Source organism: Eleginops maclovinus, chromosome 6 (assembly GCF_036324505.1).
Source record: "Eleginops maclovinus isolate JMC-PN-2008 ecotype Puerto Natales chromosome 6, JC_Emac_rtc_rv5, whole genome shotgun sequence".
NCBI classification, from domain to species: Eukaryota; Metazoa; Chordata; class Actinopteri; order Perciformes; family Eleginopidae; genus Eleginops; species Eleginops maclovinus.
In genome coordinates, this window is record NC_086354.1 from 4,731,461 (window position 1) to 4,752,396 (window position 20,936).

The window sequence follows — 20,936 nt, forward strand, 5'->3', positions numbered from 1 at the left end:
TTCCCATCATGCTGCAACTGGAGCTGAAAAAACAGATCAAAATATTCATGGGTGTGCCTAGCTCTGTGTGTATGCATCAGTGTGTAAGAGCCTGTGCACGCGCGCACACACACACACACACACACACACACACACACACACACACACACACACACACACACACACACACACACACTTACAGTTTTGATGTATCCATTCATTTCACTTTGAAGTATGAAAAAAAGATCAAGGCAGAGCCGGTTGTTTCAACATAAAACACATTCCTTAATTTATTCATTTGTTCTCGCACAAAGACCTCTATTTTGCATTTCATTTAGATCAGTATGAGTGCTATTGATTGAAATACTCAGACTGTGAGCAGCAAGGTCAACCCAGCCATGTCCCATCTTATCTCATTTCATTTTTTAAAAAAAAGGACATTCAGCATCTTTGACCAGAGGCACCCCCTCCTCTCTGCAGCAGGTTTCTCCTCATTCCACCACTAGATGGAAGCTCTGTCGAGGAGTTTCTTCCCTCTGAGGCCGGAGCTGTAAGCATCATGAATACACTTTTTGTTTAATAATAAACCCCTTTCCCTTCATCCCATTACATTTAAATACATTACCGGTATATTTATATATATATAAAATAAAGGTTTACAGACACAAAACATGTTTTAATCGTAATAATCTCTGTAAATTGCATTAACAGATCATTTCCATTACTATTACTCTGTCATTCACACTCTCGGTGAGATCACTTTAGAAATGTATTATGTTTAAGATGCAATACGTAATTACTAATTTCGATAGCAAAGTATTTTATTTACAACATTAGATCACTTTTCTAAAACATTTTTTAAACTGGGTAATAAAGCAAAAAAAGTCCTCAAAACACTCAATCATTGTAAATGTCCCGACACTGTTCCCTTTACCACTCTTACAACAAAGGTTTAAAGTTCTTTAATTTGATTTGAAATAAGATTAGACCATATCAAATTAATGATACAGTATAAGCTTCTTACCATGAATAATATAATGGAATGCAACCTTAGTAATCAACAACATTTTAAAACTAATTTATGAAATAAATGTGTCTTTCTTAGTAATTGTTAGATTACAATTACATTAATTTTGTTATTTAATTAAATAAATACATGTAACAAGTAACTCCCGAACACTAGTTGTGCAGACAGTATGTGAGTTTTACTGCCAGTGTCTGTCCACAAGTTATCTCCACCTTGGGCTTACTTCCCGTTAGTATTCACTAGGAAAAAGGTATTTATCTTTTGTGCAAAGCACCATTTCGTCAGGAAACTGATAGAGAACATACAGCCCCAGCAGCCTCCATTTGTAGATGTTTGGCACTGCCAGGTTGTATCACTTCCAAATACCCCGTTGAATATTTTCCGCACGCGCGTGGCATTGAGTATGGCGCCATACTCAATGCCACGGATCATAGAGTCCGGAAGGGTCTATCAGGTTTTCAACATTCGGAGTCCTGTCTTGTAGCACACTTCACAGAAGTCACAGTTTAGACTTTGATGGCGCTGCCGTTAGCAGGTTTGCGCTCGTTGCTGTAGAGAAATGTGGCAGCAATAACCAGCATTGCGCCCATGAAAAATAAACTAGAAGAAAGGTGGGAATAGAAAAAAAGGATAAAATAAATTAAAAACATTAAAAGTTCATATAAAAAACAAGAGAAAAAAACCCATATCATGTCATGTTAAGATGTCTTTTAGCCATGCTAGCATGATCTCTGTGAGGCTGTATGTTGGTAATTCAAGCTAAATGCTAAAACCAGAATGCTAACATGCTAACAATGCTTAAATGGTATAAATGTCATGTTGATAAGTAGGTGTAATGTTTTCATTGTTCACCATCTGATGGCATCTCATTCTTTTTTGAATGACACCCTTGCTCCGTAACCACAGAAGTCCGAAAAACAATCCCTCCCATTGCTCCATGGCTCTTTTAGTTATGAGTAATTATTCTCAAATCAAGCATGTGTTTACATTGTAGGGTTGAAGTCCTCCAACAGGAAGTATGACATGAGTGTGGACACGATGATAGACAGAGAGGTGGCGAAACCTTTGAGGATGTTGTCTGCATATTTAATGACCACCGCTATCACCAACCCGCCCAGAGCCTGTACACAGAGAGTTTGAAATTACTCAGACAAGCTAAAATCAAGACAAACAGGTTAACGTTGAATTAACATAGAGGAGTGTACATAGACATTTTGAATGAATGAATTTTGACGAATTTGAGAATGAGAGAAATATTAATTCAAACCTGTAAGGCAACAACTGTGCATGTGATGGTGTTGTAACCCTGAAACATTCCTGATTCTCTAACCCTCTCGCCGTCATAAACTGTCATTCCTACAATGCCAAACAGAAAGCCAAACAAACCTAAGGAGAAAAAGAGAGTAAATTGGTCATATTTTAAGAAGCAACTGTTACCTCTTTTCCTCATTTGACGTCCCCAAACTGCTCTGCATTGAATACTGATGGAGCTAGCAGCTAGGTGCTAGCTAGCTAACATCAGTAGCTGCTGTTAACTAGTTAGCTGTTGATTCGGCTTCTGTTGTTTTTTTCATACCTCACAAAAGACTTATGACTGCCAGGAGGAGGAAGTTTAAAGACTCAGGACGTCGGGGATGCTATTGGGTTAGATCAGTCTGAAGGATTCACACTTGTATTTCAATGCACACACCAATGTGTGCCGTTTCACATACATGTAAATACAATCCAAATACAGAAAAAAAGTTTTACATGTGTATTTTTGATCCACACATATTTGTTTTCCGTGTCAAAACACTGAACCTGCAAACACAAACCGCTTTCTGTGCATGGATCGCTATGCATTCGTGTGTGGGTTTTTTGAGACTCGCCTGACAGTCACCCGATTCGTACTTGTAATGTTTTCTATCTATAGCCAATCAGATGTCTCCTCCATTCTAAGCCAATCACATGAGCGGGCCCCCACGAGCAGTGGTGTAGTGGGGATTTTTTAAGTGAGGGTACGCTATTTGTGACGTCACCCCCCAAACACACACACACACACACACACACACACACACACACACACACACACACACACACACACACACACACACACACACACACACACACACACACACACTCCCACCCAAAAAGCCATACATATATTCAGCTTCATCACATCCACGTTCTCGTTGTTTTTTTTTTGTCTTGTTTTAAGTGTCAGGTTGATGACGATTATCGAATGTTCATGTTATGTTCATGTCGTAGCCAATATAGGTCACGGCATACTGGGGATGTCTTATGTAGCCTATGTAGGTTGTTCTCACCATTGCCAATATCTCCGGATTGACATTTGAGTTGTAAGCTATTTTTTTTAATTTTTTTTTTAGTTGTAGCCTAAGCTATTTTATATTTATTATTTTTTTATATATCACGTCGGGAGAAGTGGGTGGACGGCGTACCCCCGCGTCCAACGCCCACTACACCCCTGCCCACGAGGGGTATGATTTCTTGCGTTGATGAAGTAGAGTATGAATTCTTGACATGTTAGTGATTTGTTATATTGGCATGGAAGTAATATGGGTGGCATGTAATGCTAGTGTTTGCTGGTAAATTAGCTATATAATGCTAATAGACTACCTAGGATTATTACCTTAAATAGCTAACATTAGCCATAAATGTCTTTCACTTCTTTCACATTCTCTTGTTTTCTTTTTTAGGGACAGCTTAGCATGAATGAATCCAAAGTTTCCTGCTCAAATTATTATTCAATATATATTCCATTGTGTTTAATGATGAGTGGAATTGAACATTTAGAGCTGACGTTAAATAGGATTAACCGGTTAAGGTCCTAGGTAGTCTATTAGCATTATATAGCTAACTTGCCTCCCATATTACTTCCATGCTAACAGTGACACATCACTAACCTCACAAGAATTCATACCTAAAACATATTTAATAATTCGAGCGGATCAGCGCCACAAGGGGGCAAAAGGGGGCTTTGCCCTCTCAGTTTAATTTTTTGACCCCTCAGTTTGATCCTCATACATCCATCAAAAAGTACAAAATATGTCACATTTATTAAATAACTATAAATTATTACTTCCCCCAATTCTAAGGGGCCTTAATTTTTCATGAAACTGTCGTTAACTTACAAAGTCAAAGGAAACATAAATATATATCTACTTGTTCTTTTACTTGTGTTGTTGTAATTGTTCAGCCTTTTTGCATGGGTACATTAAATTACTTTATTTTCTGAAGAAATGTTATCCTGGCGCCAGGCCTGACGCAGAGACGCTTATCACTTACACTTATGGTAGACGCAATGTTGAAGTTGACCAGTCAGCTCCGGACAGCGCTATGAAGCGCTACGTCATGAACGCAAGAAATCATACCCCTCGTGGGGGCGCGCTCATGTGATTGGCTTAGAATGGAGGAGACATCTGATTGGCTATAGATGGAAAACATTACAAGTACGAATCGGGTGACCGTCAGGGGAGTCTCAAAAAACCCACACACAAATGCACAGCGATCCATGCACAGAAAGCGGTTTGTGTATTAGGGCGATTTTGGCGACGCACTACCAACGGGAAAAAGAGGGTATTTTTTTCCTAACACAACAGCAGTCGTAATCAGTGTTCTAGACGTTAGATCTGTCAAAAACGTCATTGTCCAATCAGACTAAAGTCGTGCTTCACTTGGTCCTGCCCCTTTAGGGGCGATTTCAGTCAGGTTGAAAATCGAGCGAAAAAAAGCGGGCAGCTTCTTCGATCAAGTCACTTACTACTCTCAAGATGGCTAGCGTTCAGTGCAATTCCATTGTGTCTTTGAAAGAAGTTCCTTTTAGTCGGCGTGCACATCCAGATAAATTGGCATTAAAACAAGAACCTCCAAGACCAAATTTAACCATTCAACAAGTTTCTAAAAAGGGGGGAGACCTACACCCGAGGATTTTCTACAAATTGGTATGAGCGAAAAACCTGGCTAGCAGGCTGTGAAGTAGCCAACGCAGTCTTCTGTTATCCCTGCATACTTTTTCACCCTGAAGGTGGCACGGCAGGCAGCAATGCTTGGACCAGTGGCGGCTGGTGGAGTATTCTCCAGGGGGGGCTATAACTCCAAAATGTATTAAAAAAAGATAAGGGCAGTATAAAGAGGTGGGAATAATTGGCATAGTATAAACAGATGTAGTATGAACAAATATACAGATGTGCTATATTACTATACAGATGGCCAATATACATATATAATAAATATCTCTATATCTATCTCTCTATCTATCTCTAGATATATCTCTATATCTATATATTTAAATAATATATATCATATATAACATGGACAATACACATACTTTATGACAGAAGGCTGTGACGTCAGCCCCACCGCCAAATCCAGCTGCATTCAGCTCGGGGCGCAGGAGAGGTGCGCCCCAACATCGTCCTATCTCTTGTATTGAAGAGGAGCTACTGCGCATGTACAACTTTGAACGAGAGTCTATGGGCAAAGATTCCTGCGCCCCAGGGCGGAAATACGTCACCAATCAGACGTCAACGAACGAAACAACTTTACTCATCATTAACTATGAAATATTTATCTTGCACATCTAAAAGAATATATATACATATATTTGAAATATTTTTATTTTATTATTTCATTTTTATTTAATTTTTTTTATGTCTTATTCAAGGAAATGTGATGAGAGGTGAGTGGTGGGGCGGCGCCCTAGCGCCCTCTATTGGCCAGCCGCCACTGGCTTGGACGTCGACTGGTGTAACAGATATGCACCATCTCTCTGCTTGAGATTTTCGTCTTTTGGGAGGGTGAACATTGCCACTCAACTGGATGAGGGATACAGGCTAGCTGTTCGTCGCCACAATGATGACGTGAACAAGAACCATCACATCCTCAACCGGCTTGTCCAGTGTGTGAAATTCTGCGTGGTGTTTGAGCTAGCTTTGCGAGGCAAAGATGAAACTGAGGGCTCCACCAACCCTGGCATTTTTCTCTGACTGGTCGACTTCGTGGCACAGTTAGATGAAGTTTTTGATGAGCAGCTCAAACATGCTATGGTGTTCAGTCAATAAATACTTGACTGAATATGCTACCCCTGTCTTTATGATGTTGCTGGACATATCTTTTGGCCTGTTTAGCTTTTTTACATCATACACCATTGGATTCATGTAAATAATTAATATTTTATATTTTACAAGTAGAATAATTTATTGTGGACCCACACCATTTCTGCTTATAGAGGCTCCTGGATGCAACTTTCTTCCATAGCTATCCACCTGTAACTTATGTAGGTAGAGGGGAAAGATCTCTGTCTGAGTTAATCATCTAACAACAAATTGATATGGTCTTGCTTAACGTACCTGTTGAATGGGTCACCTTAATCATAATCAGAAAAAAATTGTCCCCCTTGAGATTTTTTTCAGGAGCCGCCACTAGTATGCAGGTTCAGCGGTTTGAAATGGAAAACAAATATTTGTGGATCATAAATACATATGTAAAACTTTTTTCTGTGTTTGGATTTTATTCACATGTATGTGAAACGGAACACATTTGTGTGTTTATTGAAAATACAAGTGTGAATGCTTTTGTGTGCATTGTGTTTTATGAGACTGATCTGACCCCATAGAATGCTGGTGTTAAGGGGCGCCACTGTCATGACAGAACCGGAGCAGGGTTAGCAATATTCAACATAATCTTGAAGATAAGCACATGCTCTATTTTTGGCAACCTTTTAGCTTTTACATCATAAGAAATGCTTGTGTAGCCTTAGTTTTAATGATTACTTCTATATTTCATGATTTTTTGTTAGATTCAAAGTTTCTTAATTAACGTTTAACTGTTGTTTCATATGGTTTAATAATTAATCCTTGGTGGTAAAACTCAGCCTCAAGGTGACAAGGCTTAACAGTGTATAACATTTACTATAAGGTTTAAACACATACACACACACGCAAACACGCACACACGCACGCACACACACACACACACACACACACACACACACACACACACACACACACACACACACACACACACACACACACACACACACACACACACACACAGGAGAGAATGTAATAGTGGGCCATTCCCACGCCCATAAACTCCTGCTCTGCCTCCCAGTGTTTGCTTCGCTTGCAAATTGTCATGGTCACAATAATCATTGAATTGAGAAATTTCAACAGAAGGAGAAAAAGAGGAAAAGAGAGTATGTTATCTGTGATCTTTAACCTCCTGCCCTCTGCTCCGCCCTTGTCATAAAGTAAGAGGACCTAAATCACACCAACCTGTAATTAGGGAGTGAGAAAGTTGTCTGAACAACTTTTGTTGTTCTGTCCCAGCACTTTGTGAACAAAGAACTTGTTTCAATTGTTTGTGAGACCATAAGGGTCAAATAACAGGTCAAGTGTTGCAAGTGTGTAGCTGGAGAGACGGAGAGTGAGGCCCTTTTAAGATGGAAATACAATCAGAGATTAACAAATATTTTTCTGAATCTGATTCATTTTTGATCATTTTAAATCATTTTCTGCTCTTACTAAATGTATCATGATTTCATATCATACATATTGTAAGAGAAGCTCTTATGAGTAAACATTTCTCCAGATTCCGACTTGAGAATAAGGTCATTTAGAAATTCAGCTTTGTTTTCCATTATTTGCAATCTTCTGGTGATAAGTGAATGTTGTTTCTTCTCTAGTAAGGCAGCACAATATGAGCTATAATTCTATGACACTGTATGACAAGCATACAATACATCAACTCCTTCACTGTGAATGTAGAGTGAAAGGTGAGTTTCATATTTGCAACTGGCAGAGATGCTGCAATACTCAGAACAAAAGAGGAACATACAACAGAGGCTTGCAGCTAGAAATAAGAAGAGACACTCTGCAAAAATTGCACAATTAGTGCAACTATAAACAAATATTCAAGCTTTTTCAGAGTGGAGGGACACCTCCTTATCTATAAAGATATGTATGTCTGTTTTTCTGGTACAATCTTCAAATAAATTAGTTGATGAGTGTAACTAAGGTCTTTATCAATGTTAATAAATCATTCGTTAACTCTTAATATTAGTTCATGTTTGTGACAAACATTAACTCATTTTGTGTCCTGGTGTGAGGGCAGGCTGTTCTCAGACAGTGTTCATTCAGTACTTACAGTATGCTTTGGAAAGTGATGCCCTATATAATTTCTATAACCAAAAAATAAATTTAGCTAGACAGGACAGGTGACGCAGTATAAAGAACAACAAGGTGCATTACAGGAAAATATTTTGGAGGGTCCAAAACCAGGATACTGCTGTTTGTCTTGCGTGAAACCAGAAGTCGATAATTACTTTTTGTTTTGTAATTACTTACTCACATAATGGTAATTTCATAGTCATTTTGAATTAAAATACAAGCTTTTCCTAATTTTAACCAAGTCGTTTTATTGCCTAAACAAACATTGCTCAGGTGCACTGTTAGCTTTTGTTGCAGATTTTTTTTTCAAGAACCCATACAAATGAACTTTTAGGATATGTTTGCCACACACTCACCGGTGGGCTTGCTACTCTCTGTGTAGGACTAAAAGGTTTGTCTCATTTAAAGCAAAAGCACCAGCACTTAAAAAGGTTTGACTTATTAAAAGCTAATGTACTTGCAGGATTCTTTCTGTCTGAGTATGTATCTTCATGGATGATTGCACTCTTTGTAAGTCGCCTTGATAAAAGCATTGCTAAATAATAATGTTATGTAATGTAATACACTTCCTCACTGCAAAGTAGGGTGACCTGTTTTATGTGGGACTCCTAAGCATTTTATTTTATCCAATGGCAGTGTAGAAATCAAGAGAGGGCTGTCACCATTGGCTGTGTCAGATGTCAGTTAAGCAGCACACAGGGGGGTGGGGTCAAGGGCTCGCCAACTTGTCACCATTCTCGTTACCTATAGAAAAAACTGAAACCTTAATAAAATGTATTATGTCAACAAATGTCAACTGTAATAGGTTAGTTGAATGCAAAAATATTACGTTGAAACTTTTTAAAATTTAAACCCAATATTATTGCTTTCAACTAACCAAATACAGTAATGTGAAATGTGTTGACATAATACATTCAATTAAAGTCAATGTTTCAGTTTTTTCAGTGTCTGTCATGCCCTAATGAAACAAAACAGTACAAGCCTCTACTGCACCATGCACTTTTTGGCGAAATATGATGGAAACTACTAAAAGAAAGGAGTTGCAGACACAATAAGTCTAGGAACGTATATACTCATGGGTGAAGCCAGTGGAAAGCTAATCCAGTGGAGTTTTTAATATGATTTGAAGCGACATACTACATGCAACACTTAATTTATACACTAGTGGTATCAATAAAAGTGTATATTTTATACGTTTGTATGGAGATTATATTGAAATTGAAAATAACTTTCAGCGTCGCAGTAACTTGTCCAACATTGTACCATACTCTTTGTCCCAGATGTGGCTCATTTGAACCTAGTCACCCTACTGCAAAGGTGGCGCAGCCACAGATCTACAAAGTCAAGACTGTTGCGGCCTTCGTTCCAAAATAGTGGAAACAACACCAGATGGACTTCAGAACAACAGAAACATCTCTTCTATGGCAGACTTAAAACTCACCTGTTTGGACAATAAGTAAAAACTTTCTTAACTCTTTTTGTCTTTGCATGTCACCAATCAAACAGAGGCCTTGGCTACTCACCCAGCTGTATGTTTCGGACCCACACACTCTGCTTAGTCTCCTTGAGGATTTTCTCAAAGTAAACTCCAGCAAAGCCACTGGACAAACAGGCCGTCAGCACAGCCATCAGCCCCACAAATTGAGAGCCTGCAGACAGGATCACCTGCACAGAGTTCACTTCAGACTCTGTGGGCCACTGAAGAAGGGAAGGACAGAGAGAGTAATTTCAATTTGTATAACTCACTTATGACTAAAACATCTAAGGAGTCTATTAAGTCATGTTCATTTAGCAGATAAACAGAAAAGCCTTTGTATATTTAAATTGCTCAGGGACTTGGTGTCGCTGGTACCTGCACTAGAGTGACTCCAGCCATGAGGAACAGTAGGGAGAGCCACTGGTAGAATCCTAACCTTTTCCCCAGCATGGAGACAGAAAACAGTGCTGTGGTGAGGATCTTCAACTGGTACGTAACCTATATAAAGAACAACAAAAACACACCAGACAGAAAGCAAGGTAGTCAGGTATGTTAATATGGATATGGGAACATCAGTTATATCTTTTGTCTCGTCTTTTATCCAGTTATATATTTTACTTGGCAGTCGTGTAGTGAAGGGATTTTAATCTTTCTAAAAATCTGAAACATGAGGTTATCTGTCAATAAGCAAAGATAAATGGGTATATTCTGTAGTAGTTGGGACAATGCCAGCTTTAACAAGCATTAATAAGCCTTTGTTTCTGAAAAGTTTGAAATGCAGAATTGCCAACTGTATAGAAGTCTATGAGACAATTACCCTGCTTTTCACCTGATGTATTGCCTCCATAAACACTTTCCTAATGTTTTTATGGTCCTAATCGCTGGTTTCAAGTCTTGTTCTATACAGGTGTTCATTTTGTTTATTATGGTCCTATTTAGAGGTTGGTTAAGGGTGGGACGACCTTGTGATTGACAGGTCGCTACCACAACTTTGTGCGGTTCTGTTTGAGCGTTGTTGTGGTTTCCTTTTTACAATTTTAACCCCTTTCACAGTTTGTTTTCAGTCAATGACAGTTGTAACATTTTGGTTGCATAAAAAGGTACTATTTCTACCCTCTGATATCACTTCAGGTTACAAAACTCCAAGATGGCAATGGCCAATACGGTTGTCCATAAACCCAAGGGGCTGATATAAATGGAAGTATGAACTGGATACAGTTCTTGAGGCGGGACCCCGTTCATTCCTATGAGAGTTGCTTGGTGGCGCATTATGCCAAAATGGATCTGACTCTCAAGAACAAAAGTAAAAAGTCATTATGTTTTGCCTAAGCCCCGCCTCCAATCTGCAACGTCACTGCCGATCTTGGCTCAGTCACAAAATAACTCTGATTTGGCTTTTAGCGCATGTTACAACTCTTGGATCTTAATGGCTTAAATAAGGGCTATTCGAGAGTGTGTACTGGGTAGTTGATTTACAGACATCTCTTTACCAATAAAAGTCAATGGCTGACACTGTTTTGGCCACTACGAACACTTCCTTTAACATCCAGCGCACTTCCTTGGGTCTTGGTAAAATCATTTTGAATAGGTTCTCTAGTTTTAGTTAGTTAAAAAATAGACAACGTTTTTGGTCCCTTACATATACCAAACTATATAACCCTAACCCTACACAGTAAGGGAAAAAGAGCTAACCACGCACTGAAAAAACTGAAACGTTGACTTGAATTAAATGTATTTTGTCAACACATTTCACAGAACTGTCAACAATATTACATTTAAATACAACTATATTAGGTTCAACTTCATATTATTGCTTTCACTAACCTAATATAGTTATATGAAATCTGTTGACATAATACATTTAATTAAAGTCAATGTTTCAGTTTTCACTCTACAGAAATCCTTACAAATACACACACACACACACACACACACACACACACACACACACACACACACACACACACACACACACACACACACACACACACACACACACACACACACACACACACACACACACACAAGAGAGAATGTAATAATGGGCCATTCCCACGCCCATAAACTCCTGCTCTGCCTCCCAGTGTTTGCTTCGCTTGCAAATTGTCATGGTCACAATAATCATTGAATTGAGAAATTTCAACAGAAGGAGAAAAAGAGGAAAAGAGAGTATGTTATCTGTGATCTTTAACCTCCTGCCCTCTGCTCTGCCCTTGTCATAAAGTAAGAGGACCTAAATCACACCAACCTGTAATTAGGGAGTGAGAAAGTTGTCTGAACAACTTTTGTTGTTCTGTCCCAGCACTTTGTGAACAAAGAACTTGTTTCAATTGTTTGTGAGACCATAAGGGTCAAATAACAGGTCAAGTGTTGCAAGTGTGTAGCTGGAGAGACGGAGAGTGAGGCCCTTTTAATGATGGAAATACAATCAGAGATTAACAAATATTTTTCTGAATCTGATTCATTTTTGATCATTTTAAATCATTTTCTGCTCTTACTAAATGTATCATGATTTCATATCATACATATTGTAAGAGAAGCTCTTATGAGTAAACATTTCTCCAGATTCCGACTTGAGAATAAGGTCATTTAGAAATTCAGCTTTGTTTTCCATTATTTGCAATCTTCTGGTGATAAGTGAATGTTGTTTCTTCTCTAGTAAGGCAGCACAATATGAGCTATAATTCTTTGACACTGTATGACAAGCATACAATACATCAACTCCTTCACTGTGAATGTAGAGTGAAAGGTGAGTTTCATATTTGCAACTGGCAGAGATGCTGCAATACTCAGAACAAAAGAGGAACATACAACAGAGGCTTGCAGCTAGAAATAAGAAGAGACACTCTGCAAAAATTGCACAATTAGTGCAACTATAAACAAATATTCAAGCTTTTTCAGAGTGGAGGGACACCTCCTTATCTATAAAGATATGTATGTCTGGTTTTCTGGTACAATCTTCAAATAAATTAGTTGATGAGTGTAACTAAGGTCTTTATCAATGTTAATAAATCATTCGTTAACTCTTAATATTAGTTCATGTTTGTGACAAACATTAACTCATTTTGTGTCCTGGTGTGAGGGCAGGCTGTTCTCAGACAGTGTTCATTCAGTACTTAGAGTTCAGTACACACACACACACACACACACAACACACACACACACACACACACACACACACACACACACACACACACACACACACACACACACACACACACACACACACACACACACACACACACACACACACACACACACACACACACACACACACACACACACACACACACACACACACACACACACACACACACACACACACACACACACACACACACACACACACACACACACACACACACACTCAGTGAACCTGAGGTGGCTCATTCATGAGTTACCTGATACGTGGCTGCGTCCAGGTTGGACAAGGCTACATAGAGCAGATTGTTCTGCAGTGTGTAGATCCCCGCAGGAATGGCCAGCTTCAGGGTCTCCACGGGCTTGTTCACAATCTCCTCCTTCAGCAGCCGCATGCTGAAATCTGGCAGACAGAGTGTTTTAGTGGAGACCACCCAGGGATTGAATAGAAAAAGCTAGCAAAAGGCCTTACTCACTGTTCTCCATGAAGACGATGAGGGTGCAGACAAGGATTTTGAGCACCTCGGCTGACACCACAGCGGATGAGGCCAGGTAGCGCGGGCCGTCCTCCTTCAGGGTGCGGGAGTAGCGCATGGTGAGCACCAGAGAGGTGGTCTGCCACACCAACACCCCCAGAGACACATACTTTAGCCTCGACGAGTGGGCCACGGGCAACACCATCGTGAAGGACTCAGGGTCTGAGGTAGCAGACAAGGAAGTCTTTGGGATGGACGGATATAAAGAGAGAACAAAGTGTGGGACAGTCAGGGGATCGAAGCTCAACCCTGCAGCTCCTACCAATGAAAGACTCATGGAGAGGGTCCTAAAGCATAAAACCAACTTCTGCTTCGGGGCATTTCTGTGCAATGTCAATCAATCATGTAAAACTGTGAACTCTGCTGTCACATTTTTACTATTTCTGTTTCTTCTTACAGTATTTTTATGATGCATTATTGGAGGAGCAAAGTCTTTGACTCTTGGATTTGAAACTATGAAGCTAGCCTAACAAAACAAAATCCTTCCTCATTATAAATCATCAGAACTGTCGCATCAATATTGTAACTACTGTGTGTAGGTTTGGGAAATACATGTATGTATGTTATGCTACACAAGAGAGCTTTAACAAAGGTAAACAGAGATAATTATCATGAACAAAGCAAAATATTACATAATAATATATAATATGTGTATTTGAGTTGTATAAGTGGACACAAAATAAATGAGTAAGTAAACCTTAGTTCAATTCAAAGGAGGATAGATTGGTGGTTTCTGAAGACTCGAAGGGGGAACACATTTAGGACATTTAGGAATGCTGGTCAGTAGTTAAAAGGCAGTTAAACAGAAAGTGCAGCCTGGGGCAGTGCAGGGCATTCCTGTGACAGACTGCGGTCCTGCAGCACATACAACAAAGTCCAGGGCAGAAACAGGAATAATGAGGACAGGATTAAAAACACATATAGACTATTTTACAGCACAGTAAGTTCAAAAGGAAAAATCGTCATACAGTGTACGTAGTATGCAAATATTATCTCAAATGTCAATCGTAAGGCTGAAACTTCAAATATACAAATGAGGTTATGTTTTATGTCTCCATGCTTTAATGTTCAAAAAGCTCTTTATTTTTCTCATACTGCCTGTGCTGCAGCACCTCTTTCACCCTCTGTCTGAAACCAGAGCTGGGCTCTGTGCTGATTGGTTAGCTGGCTGGCTCTGTGGTGATTAGCCAACTGCTTGGCTATTTTTGCATTTCAAGTTTTATAAAATACATTTCAATATCATATAAGGGCATTATCTTATGAAATGCATACATATTTCAGAAATATAAGTCTTTGTTCTATTTGTACCGACAATACAGCCTTAAAATGATCCATTTCCGCCATGTTTTCGGGGAGTAACTTTAAATCAGGCTGTGAATAATATAAACTTACCCCTCTGTAAAAATGTTCAAACTATAGAAAGGAATTGAATTGGAAAGTTCGGTGTATATAAGTCATACTGAAGAAGATTCCTAACAGTCTGAGAAAAAACCTTCTGTCTGAAAGAACACATGCAAAAGAACACAATCTCAAGAGTGCAGCTGAAAACTTCTCCATCATCGTCACATACAAACTGCTGAGTCACAAGTTGTCAAGGCTTCCTTTGTCAACAAGTTTGATGTCTTTTCTACTCAAACTGTTTGTATCTCATCTATCAGCCTTCAACAAAGCCACTGTCCATAGTTGAAGTGCCTATTTTTACTCATAGGCCGTCTTGCATTAATGTTTAGGTTGGGATTAATGACATCATTATTACCCTATATTCCCTATTTTTGTGTTACATTTCCTGACTGAGGCATCTCTGAACAGCCGATTTCACTGTAATTCGTCACCTCATCCACGTGCCATATCATTTAAAATAATATATTGTGCGCAGAGAGTATAATATAAGCCAAACCATGCTAAACTTCTGCAGTGATGTCACTTCTGCAGTCAGTCACTTCGAAGTGAAGAGGAACTGAAGGACGTTGACTGCTAACAGTTATTGACTCCACCACAGTTTCAGCACCAACTATTTTGTGTGATAATACACTCACTCCTTCCTTATCTCAGTTATATCTCTCATTTCAAGCACATTAAGATAACTGACATTTTGGGGGAAATAACACAGTAAAGAGAATGTTTGAATCATCTTTGTTTCACCTTTACTGATAAGTTGAGCGGTAAAGTCCACAAAGTAACATCCTATAGTGCCGGTGTCACAGGTATACTTCTTAGAGAGGATATACAACAAGCCATGAAGGCCAAAAAGTGCTGACAGAACAAGGGGTCGGGCGTGTTCAACACACTGACCTCCTTATGTGGCAGTTGCTTAGCAGAGGGGCACTGCTGCACAATCCCTCTCTGTGTGTGTGTGTGTGTGTGTGTGTGTGTGTGTGTGTGTGTGTGTGTGTGTGTGTGTGTGTGTGTGTGTGTGTGTGTGTGTGTGTGTGTCCCACCAACAAACTCTCCTCTCTTTTCAAGCTTTTCTAGGAACACTATCCACTTTCATTTTCATTTGACAGCCACAAGGCTACTCACACACTCTGTTCATAATTATTTTTCCTTAAATGTAAAGCTCGAAAGTTATTTAATAAAGACACAACAGGCAACATATTTTTGTCTTGCACTGCTTCATTTTAAGAGTTTGGGCTATTAGGGGGTGGGGGGGGATTAGTTTTTTCTTATACTCTAAGCCAGAAATATCCACAAATACTCAACTTTTTCCGGTTTCATTCCTATACACATTCTGATGGATTAACAAAGTTCAGACATTTTTCTTCATGGCTGTTGTCGACAGTATTTTTCTAATTTATGGAGTGATAAAATTCCTTCATTAAAAATGATTATGTGTCAACATAAACAGAATGTTGAACCTAGTTTCAACCAATGTTTACATTTCTGTTCTGGAAATGTACGGAAATGAAAACAGATTTAATAAAGGGGCCCTATTTTGCTCATTTTCAGGTACATATTTGTATCTTATGTCTCTCCTGGGACATGTCTCCATGCTTTAATGTTCAGAAAGCTCTTTATTTTTCTCATACTGTCTGTGCTGCAGCACCTCTTTTCACCCTCTGTCTGAAACCAGAACCCAGTCTGCTCTGATTGGTTAGGTGGCCGGCTCTGTTGTGTTGATCAACCGCTTAGAGATGTCCCTCCTTTTAGCCTATAATATACAATGTATTGGAGCACCAGCCAATACAAGCGTGAGAGTTACATAGTGATGTCAATATGTTACTGAAGTAAACAAAGGAGTCCAATCGTGGTGTTTCAGGCAGCCTATGTCTAAGTTTGATTTGTGAGATGCTTATTTACCTGCCACTGAAAAGAGTCCAGATGTTGTACTCCAGGTTCAATGAACAGAACACTTGCATCATTGCCACAAAGAGACCAAAACAATGACTATGGGACCAACACATCACAAACAGACACAAAAGAGTTTACACACCAATGTGTGGTAGAGAACAAAACGGGGATCCCAGCCACCTATTCAGCACTGCAGAGGTGGGAGGTAACTGAGAATCACAATGACAATGAGAAAGAGGCAGAACAACCAGGAACAGATCCAAGACAAGAAATCTCCAGGCACACTATCCACAAGAAACCTTTGGAAGTGAACCACAAATAACAGATCAACAGCCTGAATCATGTCTACAAACTGAGGGCGGTGGTGAATTATATTATTTGTTATTTACTAGATGCTTTCTCTAAAACTCAGTGATTGATGAATTCATAAGGGTAGGACTATTGACAGTAGACCTGCAGCTCAGGGTAGAAATATTATCAATCAGCGTGCTTCTAGGTTAATAGTTGCCTGTACTCTTCATAACTGTAATACTAGGTCCAGAGAATGCTCAATGACATGCTTAATAATTAAGAGAAAAATCCTTTTCTTACATGCTGACATTATGTGGCGCTCAGATTAGAGCTTTTCTTTGAACAGGGAATCAGATGTAGAGTGAGTTTACAATGACCTTGTTATTTGAGCTGTCCTTGTTTTTGTGTTATGAAGTTATTTTCCTTTTTTTCTTCACAGGGTAATATGTTTTTGGATTCCAGAATTGTTTTTGGTTTCTTCTTGTTAATAAGTAGCCCCTCCTAACACTTCCAGCAGGCATCACCACCATGTGTGATTATAATACAGTTTTTCCTTCCTTAGCTCAGTTATTGTTGGTATGTCAAGGTTTTGGGGAAAAATAACGCAGGGAAGACAATGTTTGAATCTACTTTGTTTTCAGTACTTGTGTCATAAGTGGCTTTGTTCTTCTGCTGTAGTCATGTGATCCTCTACCAATCAGGAGGCCACTGCAGCCAACATGTCGATGTATCCTTGGGCAACATCATGGCACAATGTTGGAACTGCAAGTTTTTGCTCAAAGATATACTCAAGTACTTAAGTACAAATTTGAGAGACTTGTACTTAACTTGAGTATTTCCATGTTCTGCTACTTTTAACTTCTACTCCACTACAATGCAGAGGTAAATAGTGTTCTTATACTCTGATACATTTCATAACTCCCTTTATTGACTTTACAGATCTGGATTAATGATGGTAAATATAATCAGCCCTTAAATCAGACTTTAGTTCACCTGCAGTAAATTCAGCAGCTACCCTGCAGTATACAAAGCCATTCAAACTAGCTGCACCTTTACCAGCTCTGAGAACACTTTAATGGTTTTAAATATATTACGTGTGTTGTTTGAATTATTGTACCTCTGTAAAGTGTCTTTGAGTTTTTAGAAAAGTGCTCTATAAATAAAATGGAATAAAATTATTATTATTTTTATTATTATTATAATTAAAATCAAATCATATCAGAGATATTATTCTAAAATGGACCAATCTGCACAATGATTACTTTTACCTTTGGTACTTTAAGTTCATTTAGATGTTAAAACTTTTGTACTTTTACTTGAGTAACATTTTGAATGCAGGACTTTTACTGTAACAAAGTGAATACCGTGCATTCCCATAGATGCACGATATGAGTCAATTTTAGGCAGCCTATAACTAGGAAAGAGCTGATGTGCTGCCGTCTACGTAGAACAGAATCTGTTTGTTTAAATGGGAGTTGAACTGAATAAACATTGACCATTCACATCATCAGGATGTAGATCCGTCACGAGGCAAAGGGGGAGGGAGAAGAGCGAGTGAATGAATAAAAAGCAACAGTTTTTATTAAAGTGCAAACATCTAATTTCAGGCTTCTCTGATTTTTATTATTACTTTCTACGGTTAATAAGAACTTTGATGAAACTGGGCCTGAAAGGGTATTGAAAGCAAGGCCAAATTATCCTCCCCAATATATTGTTAATAAATATAGGCTAAATTGAAAAAATGTACGCCACAACAGGTAATAACGCACGACCAGCCAAAATAAACATGAAATCAGCAAATGTAAATTTTGTTATAAATAAACATCTTCATTTTTTGTTTTTTTTGTTCTAGGTGTTCTGCAATTCTGAGTTTGGTTTGTCCAAGTGGTGTTGCAGTACCTCAGCAGATGTCTCTGCACAGCTGACTGTATTTTCATTAAATCACAACTTCTATCTTGCCATATTACTTTTTTCCTAAAATATTAACATTTCTGAGAGAACTAATACTGTACATGGATCATTCCAGAATCAGAGGACATTTTGACATCAAAACTTTTAAAAAATGAATCCTTTGTTTTCATTTGATTGTTATGTACTTTATAAAAACAGGTAGTAAAACATCACAAAAAATGATTTGGCCAGCTCAGGCATCAATGGTACACTTTCTATTAGATATTTAATTTGGTGCTTTTCAACAGCGCTCAATGGGGGCTAGAACTTTAAAATCAACAGCAATCCACTTTAAATAAACAAAAAAAGGAATCTGGGAAATGTTTAAAACATGTAGATTATGCTAAATTATATATAAATCTAATTTTTCTAAAAAATATATAAATTGTACAACTATTGCGCAACCCTGTTTCTGTCATTTCCTATTGATCGATTGATTGATTGAATTATAGTAACAGGGTTGCAAATCAATGCTTATTTTAGCTTTACCATTTAGGAATTCATGCTAGCTGCAGAATGTAATGCTACTTTCAAGGCAAGGACAAACTGAGTTATTTACCTAAAGAAAGATAACTCTGAATTGAATTTGTCTTACTGTGATAATGTGAGTAACAGGGTTGAGTGGGTAAGAGTGCCACACTTGTTCTAGACTGAAAGAATACGATAAATAAGAAACAGAAAACAGAAAACTGAGCTTTGTTCTACCCATGGCAGTAGCACATGGCTAATGTTATTTCCTATGTTTCATCTGACTTACAGTTTTTTAACTTCCTCTGCCAATCTAAAAAGGTTTGGGTAACAGGGTTGCGCGCATGTTGAGGGACACACCAGTGCAAAATTACTGTTATTTAAAATAGGTTGATGATTCAACAAATTGATTTTACAAATACAATAGAGATCTATCAACAGAATAATAATTTTAAAAGGTTAAAAATAGCTTATATCAAATGTTGTATTTGCAAATCGATTACCAAGAAGTTGGGACAAGCAAAAAATGCCATTATAGGGGGTGTTTTTGAGCTATTTTCTACTTTAAATAATATTTTGGAACCACTTTATAGTATATAAGTGCATGTTTTAGCATTTTGGGCAAGGATTATTTGTATTTTAACATGGGGGACTAAAAATTTCCTCCAATTCTGGAACGACCCAAATGTTTTGAATTGTACATAAATAAAATTCTTGCTGAGACTCTGATGAGCTATTTAAGTCCAGAGGTTTCTAAATCAATTAAAATGTAACAGGTAATCAAAAAAAAAAAGTTTTAGTAGTTTAGTTGCCCTATGGACAATAAAAGATGTTACTCTTCACAAATTACAAACATAGTTTACAATGTCAGTTGAAGACACACGAACCAACAAGGAAGAAACTTACATGAACAAAAGAATAAAAAAAGAGCTAACAATGGGACTGATTGAGCATGAAACCAAACAAAAAAAGGAGTAAACAATGAAAATCAATACTTGAAATACTTGTAAATGTAGTTACTTCCAATCTCTGCCTATACATAAATAAATAAATGCATGCAAAACAAATAGTGCGGTTAAGAAAGTTAGGGGGGGACCCAAGACCACGGTCCATGTCCACACATCCTACGCCCGTGCTTGACGGATTGGAAAATTAAATAAAGTCGCTACACTAACAAAACCATTAAAAAAACCCTGTCCGATTGAGCATCTTTTCTGATTTTTGATAGTGTAAATTTGACCATCCATGCCTAGGAGCCCCTTCCTCCGAATCTCCCCACCACACTCTCTTACCTGTCGGGTAGTCTCAGCTGGAGACGCGGTCAAAGTGTACAGATGCACATCGGCTCACATTCTTTAGTCTTCTCCGTTTTGCTCCCCTATACACATATCATAACACTACCTAAACTAATCCGAGCGATAGGCAGTGAGTGAAACAGACAACTCCCTCACAGTGAGTTGGAACATGTTGCAGTAGCCTACACAGTCAGGACTCTCTCACTGCTGACCGAAAAACCCAAATGCACTGACCTGAAGGTGAAAACATTTGGTGACTCCTGCTGGAGGAAAAAAAGTGTGTTTTGAGAATTTACCGATACTGCCTGAAAC

The 20,936-nt window shown here is 38.5% G+C and overlaps 1 protein-coding gene across 2 annotated transcripts; it reads right to left on the minus strand.

The window, feature by feature from the left end:
- Window positions 1–265: 265 nt before the first annotated feature.
- On the minus strand, window positions 266–20,844 carry slc35a3b (solute carrier family 35 member A3b). 2 transcript variants are annotated; one of them, XM_063885086.1, is made up of 8 exons: window positions 20,622–20,844; window positions 13,273–13,494; window positions 13,057–13,199; window positions 10,031–10,153; window positions 9,702–9,876; window positions 2,274–2,392; window positions 1,994–2,127; window positions 266–1,606 (listed from the first exon to the last, which is right to left on the minus strand). In XM_063885086.1, exons 2-8 carry the CDS (start codon window positions 13,475–13,477, stop codon window positions 1,513–1,515), a joined length of 993 nt encoding a protein of 330 aa, XP_063741156.1. In that variant the 5' UTR covers window positions 13,478–13,494; window positions 20,622–20,844; the 3' UTR covers window positions 266–1,512. The 2 variants fall into 2 exon arrangements, with proteins under 2 accessions (XP_063741156.1, XP_063741155.1); XM_063885085.1 differs by having other exon boundaries at window positions 13,273–13,516; window positions 20,622–20,818.
- Between the last annotated feature and the right edge of the window lie 92 nt (window positions 20,845–20,936).